Source organism: Apis laboriosa, unplaced genomic scaffold (genome assembly GCF_014066325.1).
Source record: "Apis laboriosa isolate Shangri-la unplaced genomic scaffold, ASM1406632v1 scaffold12_cov154, whole genome shotgun sequence".
In the NCBI taxonomy this organism is placed as follows: domain Eukaryota; kingdom Metazoa; phylum Arthropoda; class Insecta; order Hymenoptera; family Apidae; genus Apis; species Apis laboriosa.
The window spans coordinates 676287-696270 of record NW_025221207.1 but is presented as its reverse complement, the minus strand read 5'-3'; the positions used below and the strand labels follow the sequence as shown (position 1 = coordinate 696270).

Here is a 19984-nt window from a genome sequence, read left to right as displayed (position 1 = left end):
TTTTACAGAACTTTGTGTGTAACTTGTTCCCCTCGTATAGAACCCTTTCACATTTACTTATCATTCCGGTAATTATGGTTCCCGTGTAAACTTTGCAACCAATAAAAACATTTTTCTGGAAAATCGTAACTCCGTGAAAGTTTACATGTTTAATTTCACTACAAGTACATGTGTTCACAAGTACATGTGTTTCATAATTTAATATATTTTTTATCGTATGTATATGAGATATTTTTTACAACAAATATTGATTATTAATTTTCATAAAATTTTCATATATATTCAAGATATATAATTATACGTATGCTGAAAAGAATTATTAATTATTATTGCTCATTATTTTACATTTTTTTGTTTATTTTTTTTTCATGTTGTGAAAAATTAACATGATCAAACTATTTTTTTATATATAACAATAGTAAATGTGTTAAGTATTTAAACTGTGAATTTTTACATAAATATTTATGAAAAATTTAAGTATTTAAAATTAGAATAAAATATATATATATATATTTAATATATAAAAATATACACGTGCAAAATATTTAAAATAAAATACACAGATTCAATGTATTAAGATGTAATTTATACAAATGAATATACCATTGAATTCTGAAAAAATATTACCTTATTGTTGATGAATATTTCTAAAACCGCTTTTAGAAAAAGAAATAGCAGATACTATAAAACTTCTCATAGGGAGCATGCATCGCGGTAATTTCATCCAATTTTCTTATCCTTTTGTAAAAATTCAAAACATTATTCCCCACATGCATTAAAATCGTTTCATATTTGCGGATATTTAAATCTTTATAACACGCAAGCGCAACAAAGTCTCCTGAAATCATTGATGTCTTCTATTCTCACAACATAGACAGTTCCATTCTATCGATCATTAAAATGTCTCGAGTAGGGAAAGCGGAAAACGGGATGAGGCATACCGTATGGTTCGCGTATCCGCTTCTGAGAATACTGGGCGCATGGCCAAACCGCGTCTCATCTTCCACACTTTCAAAGATTTTGAATTGGTACTTGATATTTACCTGTTACACGTTGCAATTAATAGTATTGGTTCCAGGATTTTTGCACGTATTTTTGAAAGAGAAGAACGGGAGAAAGAAGATGAAAATGATGATACCACAGGTGAACGGTTACCTGCAATTATGCAAATATTCATTAGTGTTACGATGGACTAACAAATTGAGAGTCTTGTTGGACGAGATGAAGGAGGATTGGTTGAACACCACGGAGGAAGATCAATTGATATTTCGCGCGAAAGCGAGTTTTGGGCACAGAGTGATGTCGATGATCGCGATCGTCACATATAGCGCAGGTCTGGGTTATCGAACGATTCTCCCGCTTTCCAAGGGGAGAATCCTTTTACCGAATAACACGACTAAGAGATTGCTACCGTGTCCGGGTTATTTCGTCTTTTTCAACGAACAAGTTAGCCCGATTTACGAGATTATATTCATCATCCAAGTCCTAGGTGGACTCCTTACCTATACCATTATGTGCGGTACTATTGGCATGTGCGTGATGTTTTGTCTACATTCGAGCAGCTTGTTACGCATTTTATTGAATAAAATATACCAGCTTACGAAACAATTGGATGTGAACGAGATGGTTGTGCACGAGAAAATTGTGGACATTGTGAAATACCAGACGAAGGTGAAAGGGTGAGTGAAGAGAAAAATGAAAATAGTTTAAGAGATGATATAGTTAATTTGATTTTTCAGATTTTTAAAGAATGTTGAACAACTCACAACGTACCTTTTTCTTCTCGAGATCATGGTCGAAACGAGTATAGGATGCGTGATTGGATATAACGTTGTCACGGTATAGAATGATCATCTGTTTATACTATGAACTTGTAATCTATGAAAATTAATGTGTGAAAGTTATAGTGACAATTAAATTGTGCAAAAGGTGATTAATAGTGATTTTACTTACGATAATACTTTTAATTTTAGGAATGGGAAGACAGTAACGCAGCAGCTATGATAATTCATCTTATGATGCAAGCATCTACTGTTAGTTGCACATTCATAATGTGTTATGTCGGTCAAACTCTCATTGACGAAGTATGCTACTATATATGTTTTTCATACTCTCATTTATGATTATCACAGAAATTTTGTTTCAACCATTATTTTTGTCAGGGCAATAATGTAAGAAAAATGTCCATCACGCTTGATTGGTATCGATTCCCTGTAAAAGAAGCACGGAATTTAATATTAGTGATTATTATGTCATCTTATCCAGTAAAACTCACAGCAGGAAAAGTTGTCGACATATCTTTAGCCACTTTTACCGACGTATGTATCAAAATATTAAATTGTGTTTCTCATATCTCGTACATGGCTCTAATTTTATATTCCAGATCATAAAGACAACTGTAGGATACTTGAACATGTTGCAAAAAGTTACTTAAGTTATCATATTTTTTAAAATAGTCAAATATCTCTTAAAATATCAATAATAGTCATTCTTGTCCACTTGTAAACTTTGAAATCGGTAAAAATTTTTTTTGAAAGATATGAAGTATTATATTATATTAGTAAGATTTTTACATAAAAATTTCCTTGTAAACAGCATACGCAATCTGTAATTTTTTTTTCTTTTAATTTTGTGCTTAATTTTATTCATAACATTGATAAAATATGTCTTCCAAATCACATTCATTTAAAAAGTCAAAGTTTTTATATTAAGTATAGAATAATGCTATTTTATATTTTTAAAAATATAATTTTAAAAATCAATGTTATTGTCCCCGTTTTACGTAGAATTTTAATAATTGAAATACAAGAGTTCCCCTTTACTTACTATCACGGTAATAACTGTTCGTAACCCGTGTAAACTTTATGGACAGTGAAAAACGTCTGGTAGAAACTACAAATCATTTCAAACTCGAAGCCGTCAGATTTTCAAACACTTTTCAGTTCAATTCTCCCTGAAAATAACACACAATTCGATTTCTTCGAACATTATCATAACAAGTATCATTTCTTCAACGATCAAAGATATCAACAGTATATCAGTATATCAAAAGAAAAAAAAAATTCTACTCTTCCGATACACAATATCGTTTATTCATCGAAAAACCCATGCTCTTTGAGGAAAGTTCAAACAGGTAATTTCGTCCAATTTTCTTTTATCCTTTTGTAAAAATTCAAAACCCTATTCCACAATCCCCACATGTAAAAAAAATTAAAATCGTTTCACGGTAACAATTCGACGTTGAATTCGCGGATATTTAAATTTTTAAACACGCAAGCGCAATGAAGTCTCGGAAATCATCGCCGTTTCCAGTTACGATACGCAGTGGAGTTACGTTCAACCTATCATCCGTTCGACCGATCATTAAAAAAAATGTCACGAATAGGGAACGCGGAAGATGGCATGAGACACACCATATGGTTCGCGTATATGCTTCTGGGAAAGTTAGGCGCATGGCCGAATCGCGCCACATCTTCCTCGTTTTCAAGAACTCGGAATTACATTTTAATTTTTATGTGTTATTCGGTGCAATTAGTTATATTGATACCAGGCATTCTGCATTTTTTTTTGAAGGAGAAAGACAGCAGGAAAAAAGTGAAGATATTGATACCGTTGATAAACGGTTATCTGCAATTGTGCAGATACTCGTTGGTATTACGATCGGCGAACAAGTTATGTTTCTTGTTAAACGAGATGAAGAAAGATTGGATGAACATCTCGGAAGAGGAGCGATTGATATTTCGTAGCAAAGCGAGTATCGGGCACAGACTGATGTCAGTGGTAGCGATCATTATGTACAGTGCAGGTTTGGGTTATCGAACATTTATTCCTCTTTCGAAAGGTAGAATACTTTTGCCGGATAATACGACTATAAGATTGCTACCGTGTCCCGGTTATTACATATTTTTTAATGAACAAATTACTCCGAATTACGAGATAGTTTTCACATTGCAAGTCATCGGTGGACTACTTAGCTATACAATTATGTGCGGTACGACCAGTATGTGCGCCATGCTTTGCTTGCATGCGACCAGTTTACTGTGTATTTTAGTGAAAAAGATAAACGAGCTTACGAAGCAGTCGAATGTTAACGAGAGTGCTGTGCATATGAAAATCACGGATATTGTTCGTTATCAGACGAAGATCAAACAGTGAGTCAAAAAGAAAAAAGAAAAATTGATATTTTAATATAGCTTAAGAGATTATGTGTAACTGGAAGTTGATTTTAGATTTTTAAATGATGTTGAACACATTACCACGTATCTTTTTCTGCTCGAGATCATTGATGAAACAGGCATAGGATGCGTGATTGGATACTGTGCTATCAGGGTATGAACGAAAGCTTCTTTTAAAGATAGAATTTCTTTCTCTTCTTTCTTAAATGATCCGTAACACGTTACTGGTAATGTTTCAGGAATGGGAAGATAGCGATGCCACAGCTGCGATAATCTATCTTTTGTTAGAAGCATCTGTATTCGGTGTCACTTTTACGATGTGTTACGTTGGTCAAATTCTCATTGATGAAGTATATGTGCTTTGTTACATTTTACATACTTTCATGACAAGTGTCACATGTTTAAACTTCATTCAGGGCAATAATGTAAGAAGAATGTCCATCACGATAAATTGGTACCGGTTTCCTGCGAAAGAAGCACGGAATTTAATATTAGTGATTATTATGTCATCTTATCCAATAAAACTCACAGCAGGAAAAGTTGTAGATATATCTTTATCTACTTACACTGACGTACGTATCGAGAAATTAGATTTCTCCATTTTTTACATTAAGTTAATTCTGCTAGGTTTTAATTTTATTTTTCAGATCATAAAGGCAACGATGGGATATCTGAACATGTTAAAAAATGTTACCTGAATTGTTATATTTTATAGAATAGTCATATATTTTTGTGCCTAAAACGATTTTTCTAGAAAATTACAGAATTATATTATCATAAAATATTTATATATAATTTTTCCACAAATAGCATATACTCAAAGAATTTTTCACAATTTTTATGATATTGATTCTTGCAATTGCTATTACGATAAAACTTTTGAACCATAAAACGCGTAATAAATTGTTTTAACTCACGAAGACAATCATTCGATCAAAGTAACAGTCATTTTGTATTTCACTATAAAATCGTTACATTCGAAACAGACAATTTCAAAAAAACGTTACCATGTTACTTTCTATGTTTTACGCAGAATTTTAATAATTAAACCGCAACTTTAGAACGTAACTTGTTCCCCTTTACTTACCATCTAGATAATAACTGTTCGTATTGCACAAACTTTACAAACAACGTTTATTGAAAACTTCAAACCACTGCAAATATGATATCGTCAGATTTTTAAATATGTATCTCAATTTTTTGCAATTTCATGAAATCTTCTATAAACAATTATATATTGACGCTTATAGAATTTATGCAAATATTTTCACAATATCTTTTTTTTTTAATTATCAAAAATAAGAAATATTCAATTTAAAAAATTCCACTCGTGCAATATCTTCTGTCCATGGAATAACTTGCATCATTTGCGGAAAGTTGAAACGGGTAATTTCAACCAATTTTCTATTCTTCGATAAAATTGGTTTCAATGATATGAATTCAATGTTGAGTCCACATACGCAAGCGCAATGTTCCATACCAAACCGAATTCCAGTTTTGCTATATGCGCGTGACCAGTTACATCGAAGCATTCAGTCATGGAAAATATAGTTGGAATAGCTAAGGCGGAGGAGAATTTGAAATACGCCACGAGATTCGTGAAACCGATTTTGGCAACGATCGGTGCATGGCCGATTTCATCTTCTACCTCTTTCTTTTTAAAAGTACTCCAAAGATTGGGGCATATATTTACATATTTCCTTTTTTTTCTGATAATGATTCCAACTCTGATGTACGTGTTTCTGAAAGAGAAGAACAGCAAGGTGAGGTTGAAGCTCATGGGGCCAATTATTAATTGTAGCATGCAATTTTTCAAGTATACCATCATTCTTTGGCGAAGAAAAGAGATCCAAGAAGGATTACACGCGATTAGATATGATTGGATACAAGCCACGGAAGAAGAACGATTGATTTTTCGCTCGAAAATGAAGATCGGAAGGAGGGTTGTCTTGATCGCTGCATTCACTATGTATGGCGGCGGTTTATGCTATCGGACGATCCTTCCCCTTCTGAAGGGAACCGTCATTACTGCTGGCAATGTTACTATTAGACCGTTACCTTGTCCCAGTTATTTCATTATTATAAACGAACAACAATCACCGATTTATGAAATATTGTTTGTGCTACAAATTATGGCTGGAATGGCAATTTACGCAGTGATCAGTGGTAGCTGTGGTATTTCCGCACTGTTGGTCCTTCATGCGTGCAGTATGCTGAGAATCCTAGTGAATAAGATAAAGAAATTAGTGGATAAATCAGATATGTCTGAAGTGGTGTTGCAAAGAAAGATCATGGATATTGTTGAATATCAAATGAAAATAAAGAGGTGAGTAAAAATTTTGTGAGATGGATAAATTTGGAATGAGAATTCAATTAAAATAAATTAGAGAAGAAGAAAGATTTTTAAATATATTTTAATGCATGTAATTTTTAACAGATTTTTAAAAAATATTGAAACAGTTACAGAATATATATGTTTAATCGAAATAATCGGTGGTACGTGTCTGATCTGTCTTGTGGGTTATTGTATTCTAATGGTATGAGCATGTTAAATATTTTACGTTTTTTTAGGAATATAGAATAAATATATTTTAGGAATTAGAGAATACTAATACAATGGCTGTCGTGGTCTATATCACGTTACAAATATCTATCATTTTCTGTGTTTTTATACTTTGTTACATTGGACAAATGCTTGTAGACGAGGTACGATATTATTTTTTTTCAATCAAAAATCACATTTGATTTTTTCACTTTTATCCTAAATAACTTTGTTAATAGAACTACATTGTAAGCCAAGCATCAAGTACAATAAATTGGTATCGTCTTTCGATCAAAAATATGCGTTGCTTGATACTAATTATCGCTATGTCTAATTATCCAATGAAACTCAAAGCTGCCAAAATGATGGAAATGTCTTTAATTACTTTCACCGATGTAGGTACCAAAAAATTAAATCTCATTGAAAAATTAAATTTATGAAATTAATATATTTTTTAAATGACTTCATAGGTTATGAAAATGTCAATGGGATATTTGAACATATTACGTGAAGTCATTTAAAACATTATTACTTACGTGCAAGTTTCCCATTAAAAATTATGTAGAAACAATTTTATATCACATATTCTGGTTTTTTTAATAAGATAAGGACTCGGCAATGTCCGATCATGTGTCTTCTTTACTTATGTATAATTTATTTTACAATTTATTTTATCATATCTGATCCAAACATCCTCAGGCATATAATATATATTTGAAAATTATGTATGCAGCATCGAAAAGAAAAAGTAATGTTTCAAATCTATCCAAAATTTAAATATCCATGAAGCGTGTCTCAAAGATCGAATTATAACTTTATTCATATCTTTTCGAAAAGAATACAGTAATCATATGTTTGTACCTCGTTTTATGATCTTTTTCTTCGCTTTTGAAAAATCAATTTCTAAACTTATAATTATCGTCAATAAAAATACACAAGGGGAAAACAAATAGAACACTTTCCATTCCTAGTTTCTAACCTAACTGCGCAAGCGCATGATCCAACGAAACTTTTCGATCCATCAACGATTCGATCAATCGATGATGGAATTGTCATCAATATTCTAATTCTCGATCCGATCATGAACGCGGGAAAGTTGATGTTTGAAAAAAAACCTCACAACGCCAATTATAAAAATGACTTAAACATACGATTGAATGGATATTGAAGTCAGTATTTGCACAAAATTTCCGGATCATTCTTGGTTAGAAGTGCTAGAATACATCTGTCTGAATTTTTTTGTTCAGTTCATCATGATGATTAAGTCTTACGTCTTCATCATTTGCGAGATATACATAAATGCATAGAACTAATCGAAAACAATCAATGAAGAACGTGAAGAAATATTAAGAGAATCGTAAAATAATATTGAAAAGCGCGAGTTTCAATTAACGATTGATCGTGATCTGCTTTCATGTATGGAGGGATTTTCTACTATATTATTTTATCGCTCACTCATACGAAGATCGTGAAAGAGGGTAGTAATTTAACCTATAAGCAGCTGGTTTACCCTTTTCCGAAGATTCTCCTATATACGCTTGTCATACAATCAATGAAATTCACTATATGATATAGTTATTGTGTAATATCACAGTCCCTGCTTGTAGCTTAGCTATGCTTTTTGCAATACACGCGTGTGGACAGTTACAAATTTTAATGTTTTGGTTGGAGAAATTGGTGAATTGAAGGAAGAACGATAATGAGAACTTGACTGATGTTGTGTTCGAATAACAAACATATTTGGATAATCAAATAAGATAAGATTATAATTTTTTAATGAGAAATTTTTGTAAATGAATAAGTAGATATATATTTATTTACCTATGAAAAGTATAAAAAAAAGATATTGTATAAAGATTTTTGAAGGAAATATATTTATCGAAATATTTTATTTTCATAGCAGAATTTCATAGAAGAATTTTCTGTACAAGATCACTGATAGAAGTCGTAGGGTGCATTTTGAATATATGTTTCCTTAGGTATTATTCAATGATGGTATGTTATTACGAAAAATTGTTTGGAAATTGTAATCATTGTTTAATTCGATTAATTTTTTCTTTAGAAATGGGAAGTACTTGAAGTTACTTGAAGTAAACTGTCAGTAGTGTCAAGTATAATACTACTTATATTTGTCACGTTTAATATTTTTATATTTTAGTTTACATCGGCAAAATTTTAACAGAACAGGTACTTATTTTTTTTTAAAAATTTATCATTGCTCTGTATATAATCATAAACTTATATCATTGTTATATATACATGTTATATTGTTCTATTTTTAAAATATAAGAATTTAAAAAAAATTAAATTAAATACTTTACCAGATAATGAAGATGAATGAGAATTTTATATCTCTCAATTGATATCGAATGCACTGGAAGAAAAGTCTTGCCATATCATTGATAATTTCGATGTCTCATTCGACTATGATGATCTCTGACAACATCATCGAACAATATTATTAACGACATTATTAGCAATATTATTAACAACATTATTAACAACAGCTTCGATATCGTAAGTGCTTCACATCTAAAATTATAATTCGTTTTGTAAATGAATATATATTTTATTAAATATTATAAGTCATCAAGACTTAATTCATTGAATATATTAAGAACATTGACAACTTAAAATTTTCTTTTAGTACTATTAAGTTTAATTAAGTATTAATAAATTATAATAATGTAATTACAATTTTTATAATAAATAATAGAATAATAGAAAAAGTATAAATATATGAATATTTTTTATAAAAATATGCTGTATCAAAGATTAAATGAAAAAGAAAAAATTTTTATTTAATTTATTAGTCCTTGACAATACTTTTCAATCTATAAATTTTATTTACTATTTAAAAAATTAATACAGAATTTTTTATTATTATTTATTTCTATAATAATATAAAAAATATAGATATTTCATATATAAATTGCACCAATTGCCGAGAAGTTAATATATTTTATTTCATTGTAATATTTAATTTATTAATGAAATTTATGATCTAAAATATGTGGTAGAATTATTTATCAATGCTTTCAGTAATATATCAAATAATTATTATTATATTCATATGTTATCATTAACAAAAAAACAAAATTTAATATATTAATATATTAAATTTATATATTTTTTAATATATTTTGTTTTTTTATTCATAATCATTGATGAGACGGGTATAGAATATGTGATTAAATATTACTATCAAGATATATACAAAGCTTCTTTCGAAAATAGAATTTCTTTCTCTCCATTTTTGAATAATTTGTAATATACCATTAGTAATGTTTTAAAAATAAAAAGACAAAATGCTGCGATAATTTACCTTTTGTTAAAAGCATCTGTACTCACTTACTTTCATGAATAAAACAATGTGTTACATTGGTCATCAATTTCTTATTAATAAAATATATGTGTTTTGTGCATTTTCATGACAAATATCACATATGTTTAAATTTTATTCAAAACAACAATATCAATTGGATGTCATATTTGTATTGGTTTCCTGTAAAACAAACACAGAATTTAAAATTAGTGATTACTATGTCGTTGCTATTACTATTACGAAACTTTTGAATCATACTAATATGCATAATAAAATATACTTTTCAGTTTAGAAGATGATCATTCGATCAGAGTAACAATCATTTTGTAATCGAAAGAGACAATTTCAAAAATCGCTACCCCCTTACTTTCTACACTTTACGTAGAATTTTAATAATTGAAACGCAACGTAGAATCTCGTGGTGTATTTGAGAAAATGCAACTTGTTCCCCTTTACTTACCATCTAGATAATAACTGTTCGTAATCTGTACAAACTTTACAAACAGCATTTATTGGAAACTACAAACCGCTGCAAATATGATATTGTCAGTTTTTTTAAATATATATCTCGATTTTCTTTGAATCTCGTGAAATTTTTTATAAATTATATTACATTAATATATAAAAAAGTTTTTCATTTTTTCAAATATTTTCACAATATCTTATTTCTAAAGATAACTATCAAAGACAAGAATCGTACTTCAATCAAAAAATTCCATTCGTAGTAATACTTCTATCCTATGGAATAATTTGCATCATTCGTGGAAAATTGAAACGGGTAATTTCAATCAATTTTTTATTCTTCGATAAAATTGATTTTAATGACATGAATTCAATGCTGAATCCATATACGCAAGCGCAACATTCCATACCAAACCGAATTCCAGTTTTGCTATACATGCGTGACTAGTCACATCCAAACATTCAGTCATGGAAAATACATCTCGAATAGCAAAAGTGGAGGAGGATTTGAAATACGCCATGAGATTCGTGAAACCCATTATGGAAATGATCGGTGCCTGGCCGATTTCACCGTCTACCTCTTTCTTTTTAAAAGTAGTCCAAAGATTGAGACATATATTCACGTACTTCCTTTTCTTTCTGATAATGATCCCAACTCTTATGTACGTGTTCCTGAAAGAGAAAAACAACAAAGTGAGATTGAAGCTTATGCCGCCGATTATTAACTGCAGTATACAGTTCTTTAAATACACGATCATTCTCTGGCGGAGGAAAGAGATCCAAGAAGGATTATACGCGATCAAACATGATTGGATAAAAGCCACGGAAGAGGAGCGATTGATTTTTCGCTCGAAAGCGAAGATTGGAAGAAGGATAGTTTTGATCGTTGCGTTCACTATGTATAGTGGCGGTTTATGCTATCGGATGATCCTTCCCCTTCTGAAGGGAACGATCGTCACTGCTAATAATACTACGATTAGAGCATTACCTTGTCCCAGTTATTTTCTTATTTTGAACGAGCAACAATCGCCGATTCACGAAATATTGTTCGTGTTGCAAGTTATAGCCGGAATAGCGATTTATGCGGTTATTTGCGGTTTCTGTGGCATTTTTGCTCTGCTAGTTCTTCATGCATGGAGTATGCTAAGGATCCTGGTGAATAAAATGAAGAAATTAGTGGATAAATCAGATATGTCTGAAGCGGTGCTGCAAAAAAAGATCATGGATATTGTTGAATATCAAATGAAAATAAAGAGGTGAGTAAAAATTTTATGAGATTGATAAATTTAAAATAAGAATTGAGATAAAACGGACGAATAAGAGAAGAAGAAGAAAGATTTTTGGATTTTTGATACTACTTTAAATTCATGTTATTTTTTAACAGATTTTTAAAGAACATTGAAACAATTACAGAATATATATGTTTAATCGAAATGATTGGTAGTACGTGTATGATCTGTCTCGTGGGTTACTGTATTTTAATGGTACGAATACGTTAAATATATTACAAATTTTTAAGAATATTAAATAAATATATTTCAGGAATGGGAGAATACTAATACAATGGCAATTGTAATCTATATCACGATACAAATATCTATCATCTTCTGTATTTTTATACTTTGTTACATTGGACAACTGCTTGTCGATGAGGTACAAAATTGTTTTCTTTTTTTCAAGCTGTATTTAATTTTCTCACATTTAACCTAAATAACTTTGTTAACAGAACTACATTGTAAGCCAAGCATCAAGTACAATAAATTGGTATCGTCTTTCGATCAAAAATATGCGTTGCTTGATACTAATTATCGCTATGTCTAACCATCCAATGAAACTCAAAGCAGCTAAAATGATGGAAATGTCTTTAATTACTTTTACTGATGTAAGTACGACAGAGAAATTAAATCTATGAAAAATAACTTATATGAGAAATTAAATCTATGAAAATAACTTATAAAATTAACATATTTTATAAATATAATTTCGTAGATCATGAAAGTTTCAATGGGATATTTAAACATACTACGTGAAATTATTTAAACAATTATTATTTACATGAACGTTTTTTAAAAATTATAGAGAAATGATTTTATACATAGTCTGACTTTTTTTTAATAAAGAATACTCCTGTCAGTGATCGATCACGAATCTTCTTCAATTGTGCACAATATGTTTCACATGCAATATCTGACCCAAGCATATCGTATAATAACTATTCAAAAATTGTATATACAATAACGAAAAGAGAAAGTAATGTTTCAAATCTATGTAGAATTAAAATATCCATGAAGCGTGCCTGAAAGATCTAATTGAAACTTTATTCACATCCCCTCGACAAGAACACGATAATCATATGTTCGTTTCTCGTTCTATAATCCTTTCCTCCGCTTATGAAAAATCCATTTCTAAACTTATGATTATCGTCAACGACTAAAAATACGCAAGCGGAAAACATTATCGAGAAAACTCTTTCATGGAAAAATCGAAACAACAACAAACGGAACACTTTCCACCCGAGTTTCTAATTTCACAGCGCAAGCGCACAATCTTACGAAACTTTTCGAACCATTAGTCGACGATGGAATTACTACCAGTGACACTCTGATTTTCGATATCCAACCATGAACGAGGAAAAGTTGATGATCGAGGAAAAACCTCCCAACGTCAATTACAAGAACGATTTAAGTTTTAACGTACGACTGAACGTCTGGACGTTGAGAACAATCGGCACTTGGCCAAGATCTTCGGATCATTCCTGGTTAGAAACACTGGAACACGTCTGTCTGAATCTTTTCTGCTACGAACTACTCGCGTTCATTCTGATCCCGTGCGGTATATATATCATCCTCGAGATCAAAGATTTTTACAACCAGTTGAAACTCGGTAGCGCGCTCAGTTTCTTCTTGATGGCGGTGATGAAGTACTGCGTCTTCATTATTCGCGAGGACGATATACGTAAATGCGTGGAACTGATCGAGAACGATTGGAAGAACGTGAAATATCAAGAGGATCGTAAGATAATGTTGGAAAATGCGAGTTTCAGTCGCCGATTGATCGTAATCTGTGGCACTTTTATGTACGGAGGGGTGGTTTTTTATTATATCGCTTTGCCGCTCACTCGAGCGAAGATCGTGGAAGAGAGTGGCAATTTAACGTATAGACGGCTGGTTTACCCTTTTCCAAAGGCTCTTCTAGACGCTCGTCATAGCCCAATCAATGAAATTTGCTATATGATACAGTTATTGTCTGGGTTTGTCGCGCATAATATCACGGTTGCCGCTTGTGGTTTGGCTGCTCTTCTTGCGATACACGCGTGTGGACAATTGCAGATTTTGATGTCTTGGCTGGAAAAATTAGTGGATGGAAGAAAGAACGATAACGAGAACTTGGATCAGAGATTGGCTAATATTGTGAAACAACATGTTCGGATAATCAAGTAAGATAAGGTTATAATTTTGCTTATTAATGATTTTTGTGAACGAATAAGTAGATGTATAATATTTATTTGTTTATGTGAATTATGCGAAATAAAGATATTATGTAAAGGAAATTTTTGAAGGAAATGTATTTATCGAAACATTTTAGTTTCATAGCTTTAACGGAAGATCTCCTGCACGAGATATCATTGATAGAAGTCGTGGGGTGTACTTTGAATATATGTTTCCTTGGGTATTATTCAATGATGGTATGATATTACGAAGAATTGTTTGCAAATTATTATCATTATTTAATTCGATCAATTTCTTCTCTAGGAATGGGACTCGAAGCAACCTGTCAGTGGTGTCACGTATATAATATTACTTATATCCGTCACGTTTAATATTTTTATATTTTGTTATATCGGTGAACTCTTAGCAGAACAGGTACTCACTTTTTTTTTTTTTTTTTTTAGAAAATTCATCATGCTCTATGTAATCATATAAACTTGTTGTTTCAATGTATAAAATTTTATAAAAGGATTAAGTTATTTATATACTTTACCAGACAGTGAAGGTGGGCGAGAAATCTTATATGATTGATTGGCATCGAATGCCTTGGAAGAAAAGTCTTGCCATACCATTGATGATTTCGATGTCCCATTCGACTACCAAGATAAGCGCTGGCAACATTTTCGAACTTTCCATCAGTAGTTTTGGTGATGTAAGTACTCCATAAGTGACTGATAATCTGTAAACATATAACAAATAAGTTTCCGTTATAAATTTTTATCAAATACTGCAGGTCATCAAGACTTCAGTCGCGTACTTGAATATGCTACGAACATTTACAACCTAATGATTTTTTTAAAATATTGTCAGCGGTAAATTTTCACACTGAACATAGAAAAAATATAGATATATAAAAAAATATATCACACATATCTGATTTTTTATAAAAATATTTTATTATAGATTAAAAAAAAGAAAAAAATTTTCTTTTAAATCAAATACCATAACAATACCATAACTGAGTACTTTTCATGCCGATATTTCTAAAAAATCAATATAGATATAAAAGAATAAAATCTTATAATAAAAGCAAAATATATCCTTAAGAAAATATTCAAAATTTATCTTACATTTAAAAATGTTTTCTTTTAAAATAAAAATCAGAATTATATTTTAGTACATTTAGTAGTAGTATATTTAGTAAATATTGGCAATACAAAAGTAAAGATAAAAATTATAAAAAAAAACAATTTACCACATCATCAAAAAAAAAATATTCTTCCCAATATTCAATCCTATTCTATAGAATCAAACTTTATTTTCCCTGATGTACACACAAGAATATGGTAATAACATGTTTCTCCCTCGTTCTGTGATTTTTTCCTTCTCTTGAAAAATGCATTGCGAAACTTGTCAACTGCGATGATCACAACTGAAAATATAATATTACTTGAGGGTAACTGAGAAAAGTACGTAGATAATTCTATTAAATTAAACCAGTAAATATAAACATCACTTGCCTTTTCCATTTTGTGCAAAACTAATTGCGCATGCGCAGTTAGATTCAGTTAAACGTTTTCAAACAACCAATCATCGATAGAGATGACTGTTAGTAACTTTCCAACATTCGATGTTCGAAGATGAACATGGAACATTTTATTGTCGAGGAGAAATTCTACAACGCAAGTTATAAGAATGATTTATGCTTCAACGTACAATTAAATGTGTGGACATTGAGAACGATTGGAACCTGGCCAAAATCGCTGGATCGTTCTTGGTTAGAAATTATTGAACATGTCTGTTTATGCTTTTTCAATTACATTTTACTCGCGTTCATCCTAATACCCGGTGTTATGTATTTTCTTCTCGAGATGAAAGATTTTTACGATCAAATGAAACTCGGTAGCGCGCTCAGTTTCTTTCTGATGGCAGTGATGAAAATCTGCGTGTTCATCATTCGTGAAAACGATATACGTAAATGCATAGAATGCATTGAAGACGATTGGAAAAATGTAAAGTATCAAGAAGATCGTAAGATTATGTTGGAAAACGCGAGTTTTAGTCGTCGATTGATCGTAATTTGTGGCGCTTTTATGTACGGAGGGGTAGTTTTCTATTATATTGCTTTGCCGTTCACTCGAGCGAAGATCGTGGAAGAGGGTGGTAATCTAACGTATAGAAGACTGGTTTACCCTTTTCCTAAGGCTCTCCTAGATGCTCGTCGCACTCCTGCCAACGAACTTCTGTATACAATACAGTTATTGTCTGGGTTTGTCGCGCATAATATCACGGTTGCCGCTTGCGGATTGGCTGCCCTTCTTGCGATGCACGCCTGCGGACAATTGCAGATTTTGATGTCTTGGTTGGAAAAACTGGTGGATGGAAGGGAAAACAACGACGAGAATCTGAATCAGAGATTGGCTAATATCGTGGAACAACACGTTCGAATAATCAAGTAATGTGAAGACTTAAATTTTATTTGATATTAAGACATAGAAATTGAAATCAAGTGTGTCTTTTATAATATTTCAGTTTTATAACTTTGATGGAAGATCTTCTTCGGGAGATATCATTGGTAGAAGTTGTGGGTTGTACTATAAATATATGTTTCCTTGGGTATTATTCGATGATGGTACAATTTTACAAAGATACGTATAAACTTACAAAACAAAATGTTAATTTGCAATTTTTTTTTCTTTAGGAGTGGGATTCTAAGCATCCTATTAGAGGTGTGACATATATAATATTGCTTACATCCGTTACATTTAACATTTTCATATTTTGTTATATCGGTGAACTTTTAGCAGAGCAGGTATATTTTTTGCCAAATTACATTTCGATGATAATAATTTATTAAAAAATAAAATTTTTAAAAAATATTTTATCAGACTATGAAAGTTGGCGAAAAGTTTTACATGATTGATTGGTATAGAATGCCTTGGAAAAAAAGTTTGGCTATCTCTTTGATAATTTCTATGTCCCGTTCAACCACAAAGATCACTGCTGGTAACATTATCGAACTTTCTATTAGCAGTTTCGGTGCTGTAAGTGTCTCAAATTTAAGACAATTATTCATTCTGTAAATGAATATATATATAATAAATATATAATATTTTATTGAATATTATAGATTATCAAGACTTCATTTGCATACTTGAACATGCTACGAACATTGACAAGTTAAAGATTTCTTTTAATACAATAAACTTCGATGATAATTACAATAGCAATTTTCATAATAAGTAATAGAAAAAGTATAATGCGGATATATCGTATATATACTTTTTATAAAAATATTCTGTACAATCAAAGATTAAATGAAAAAGAAGAAATTTTTATTTAATTTAATTACTGACAATACTTTCCAACCTATGAATTTTGTGATTTTTTTTTTATTTAAATAGAACTTGTTACTTATTATTTATTACAGTTTTTCTAACATAGAAAAATATGAGATATTTTATATATAAATTGCAGAAATTGAGAGAAGTTTTATTATATTTTGATCATCGTAATTTAATTCATCAATGGAATTTATAATCTAAAATATGAAAGTACTTGTCAATACTCAATAATGTAAGTATCAAATAAGAATGATTATATTTATATATTATTACTTACTATTAATAAAAAACAAACAAACGAAAGAGTGCACCATGAAAAAAATGAAAAAATAATCATCCATAAATTGATTCCTTAAAATCATACAACTGACATTCGCTGATATTCTAAACAATCAATTTATCGATGTTCTACTATCATCACTCCTTCTATTCTTATAATGCATAATGTAAAAATCTGAACTTCGTGGAAGGGTTGAAACTAAACTACTTTTACTCTCCCTTCCGACGGAAATCAGAAATTAAGCGCAAGCGCAATGTTATTTTTCTTTTGAACTATTATTACCATCCCTTTTAGTATTAGACAAGCCATCGAGTATCAAAGATGCAAAAATCAAAAGACAAGGCAAAGACGGCCAATCAGAAATTCTACTTGACAGACTATGAATATCAGAAGAACGTGAATCTGAGCATTCAATATAATCGTTGGTTGTTAAAACCAATGGGTCTTTGGCCGAATTCATATTATACATCACGATCGAAAGATTATCTGTATTGGCTTATAAATATCGTCTGTTACTGTTTAATCAGTTTCCTCTTCATCCCTTGCACGCTATATCTGTTCCTTGAAATTGAAGATTTTTACGGCAAACTGAAACAATTCGGTCCTTTGATCTTCTGCATGATGGCATTCGTAAAATATTATTATCTAATTTTCCACAAAACCGATATTCGCGAATGCGTGGAAAGGATCAAGTGGGATTGGAGGAACATCACGTACGCGAAAGATAAAGAGATCATGATAATGTACGCGAATTTTGGACGAAAACTGGTGGTCATTTGCACCTTTTTCATGTACAGTGGATTTGTCTTTTATTACATCGCTATACCGATCAGCGTTGGCAGAGTCAAAACAGATAATCTCACCTTCATCCCTTTGGTGTTCCCTTTCTCGAGATTCATCGTCGATACTCGTTACAGTCCGACCAACGAAATTGTATTTTCCATCCAATTGATGGCCGGTGCTCTTATGCATGGAATCACATCGGCTGCTTGCAGTTTAGTGGCTACATTTGCGGTTCACGCTTGTGGCCAGATGCAGGTGTTGATGAACTGGTTGCAACATTTGATAGACGGCCGATTGGACATGGACGAGCGCTTGGATGGTAGAATCGCGGACGTCATATGCCAACATGTTCGAGTCCTAAAGTAAATCAATTTATTATTAATTTATTATTAATTATTATCGTTTTATAATGCGATTTTTAATGCGAATATTTTTAACATTGCTTCGAATTGTTTGTTTTCTAATGCAATGAGTTAAGAAAAGAAATAAGTTAAAAAAGATGATCGATTATTTCAGATTTTTGGCACTTACCGAAAAAACTTTACAGCAAATTTCTTTCACCGAATTTTTGGGTTGTACGCTAGATATATGTCTCGTTGGATATTATGTTATTATGGTATGATTTTCCACAATTTAGATTTTCAATTTAAAAGTCATTATTCTTAAAAGAATTGCTGAATTTTGTTATTAATCGCGATATAAAATTAAGGATCATCTGATTTTAATGATCTACAATTCTGAAACGTATCAATTTTCGTTTATATAAATTTAATTCAATTATAGGAATCGAAATCAAATGATGTCACGAGCGTAATAACTTACGTAATTTTACTTATATCACTTACGTTCAATATTTTTATATTTTGTTATATAGGCGAGATCGTTGCTGAAGAGGTAAGTTTTTTTGTAAAATTTTTCTAAAATGTTTTGATAATGATATGATATTATGATAGTGTAGGAAAATTGGTGAAATATCGTACATGATTGAATGGTACCGATTGATGGGAAACAAAAAGCTTTTTTGCATTTTAATCATCGCAATGTCTAATTCCTCGATAAAATTGACAGCTGGAAATATCGTGAATTTATCTATCAGCACGTTTACCGATGTGAGTATTAACTTATTTTCGTAATTTTTTTCTCTCTGTCTCTTTTTTAGATTGATTTCTATCTTTGATTTTAATAAATAGGTGGTTAAGACAGCAGTTACTTATTTAAACGTACTTCAAAAAACAACTTGAAAATTTCTAAGTATAGATGTTTTTTTATATTCGTTGATGTGTGTGTTTAAAAAAATCTTTACTGTTATATACTCGTTTTATATGTGTTTTTTATACATGTTGTTTCAATGAATGATTGTTAATTGTCTTGAATGTTGAAAATTTTTTCTATAATTTAAAGAGATGTAAAAAATCATGTTTTATAATGATTTTAACAATAAAAAGATTTTGCAGATAAATTAATTGTTATGCTATATATTTATGTTATATTCTTTTAATCTCGAATTTGCTAAAACTTACTTATTATTTCGTTTCGTGTAAAGAATAATAAAATAGAGAATATTTCCAAAAATTATAGAAAACTTTAAAAACTATTATCTAAGCACTCGAACTTAAAAATTACGCACAAAAAGTAAATAAATTAA

General features: G+C 30.7%; 7 protein-coding genes and 1 pseudogene across 7 annotated transcripts; all 8 read left to right on the top strand.

Moving 5' to 3' along the window:
• Window positions 1-900: 900 nt before the first annotated feature.
• LOC122720603 (odorant receptor 49b-like) lies at window positions 901-2434 on the top strand. Its single transcript, XM_043947401.1, has 5 exons — window positions 901-1679; window positions 1740-1839; window positions 1974-2084; window positions 2163-2318; window positions 2384-2434. Exons 1-5 carry the CDS (start codon window positions 901-903, stop codon window positions 2432-2434), a joined length of 1197 nt encoding a protein of 398 aa, XP_043803336.1.
• Window positions 2435-3372: 938 nt separating this feature from the next.
• Window positions 3373-4873, top strand: LOC122720571 (odorant receptor 4-like). The gene is made up of 5 exons (XM_043947350.1): window positions 3373-4151; window positions 4230-4329; window positions 4415-4525; window positions 4592-4747; window positions 4823-4873. The coding sequence occupies exons 1-5, from the start codon at window positions 3373-3375 to the stop codon at window positions 4871-4873; spliced, it is 1197 nt and encodes a 398-aa protein (XP_043803285.1).
• A 1017-nt stretch (window positions 4874-5890) lies between these two features.
• Window positions 5891-7238, top strand: LOC122720539 (odorant receptor 4-like). The gene is made up of 5 exons (XM_043947313.1): window positions 5891-6501; window positions 6613-6712; window positions 6771-6881; window positions 6957-7112; window positions 7188-7238. Exons 1-5 carry the CDS (start codon window positions 5891-5893, stop codon window positions 7236-7238), a joined length of 1029 nt encoding a protein of 342 aa, XP_043803248.1.
• A 560-nt stretch (window positions 7239-7798) lies between these two features.
• LOC122720611 lies at window positions 7799-8448 on the top strand (annotated as a pseudogene).
• A 2701-nt stretch (window positions 8449-11149) lies between these two features.
• Window positions 11150-12544, top strand: LOC122720589 (odorant receptor 4-like). The gene is made up of 5 exons (XM_043947379.1): window positions 11150-11760; window positions 11889-11988; window positions 12047-12157; window positions 12231-12386; window positions 12494-12544. Exons 1-5 carry the CDS (start codon window positions 11150-11152, stop codon window positions 12542-12544), a joined length of 1029 nt encoding a protein of 342 aa, XP_043803314.1.
• Window positions 12545-13125: 581 nt separating this feature from the next.
• Window positions 13126-14786, top strand: LOC122720583. The gene is made up of 5 exons (XM_043947373.1): window positions 13126-13940; window positions 14090-14189; window positions 14257-14367; window positions 14489-14644; window positions 14726-14786. Exons 1-5 carry the CDS (start codon window positions 13126-13128, stop codon window positions 14777-14779), a joined length of 1236 nt encoding a protein of 411 aa, XP_043803308.1. The 3' UTR covers window positions 14780-14786.
• A 786-nt stretch (window positions 14787-15572) lies between these two features.
• LOC122720584 (odorant receptor 67c-like) lies at window positions 15573-17116 on the top strand. Its single transcript, XM_043947374.1, has 5 exons — window positions 15573-16387; window positions 16465-16564; window positions 16634-16744; window positions 16821-16976; window positions 17063-17116. Exons 1-5 carry the CDS (start codon window positions 15573-15575, stop codon window positions 17114-17116), a joined length of 1236 nt encoding a protein of 411 aa, XP_043803309.1.
• A 761-nt stretch (window positions 17117-17877) lies between these two features.
• On the top strand, window positions 17878-19580 carry LOC122720585 (odorant receptor 22c-like). The gene is made up of 5 exons (XM_043947375.1): window positions 17878-18701; window positions 18856-18955; window positions 19123-19233; window positions 19293-19448; window positions 19530-19580. Exons 1-5 carry the CDS (start codon window positions 17878-17880, stop codon window positions 19578-19580), a joined length of 1242 nt encoding a protein of 413 aa, XP_043803310.1.
• The last annotated feature ends 404 nt before the right edge of the window (window positions 19581-19984 follow it).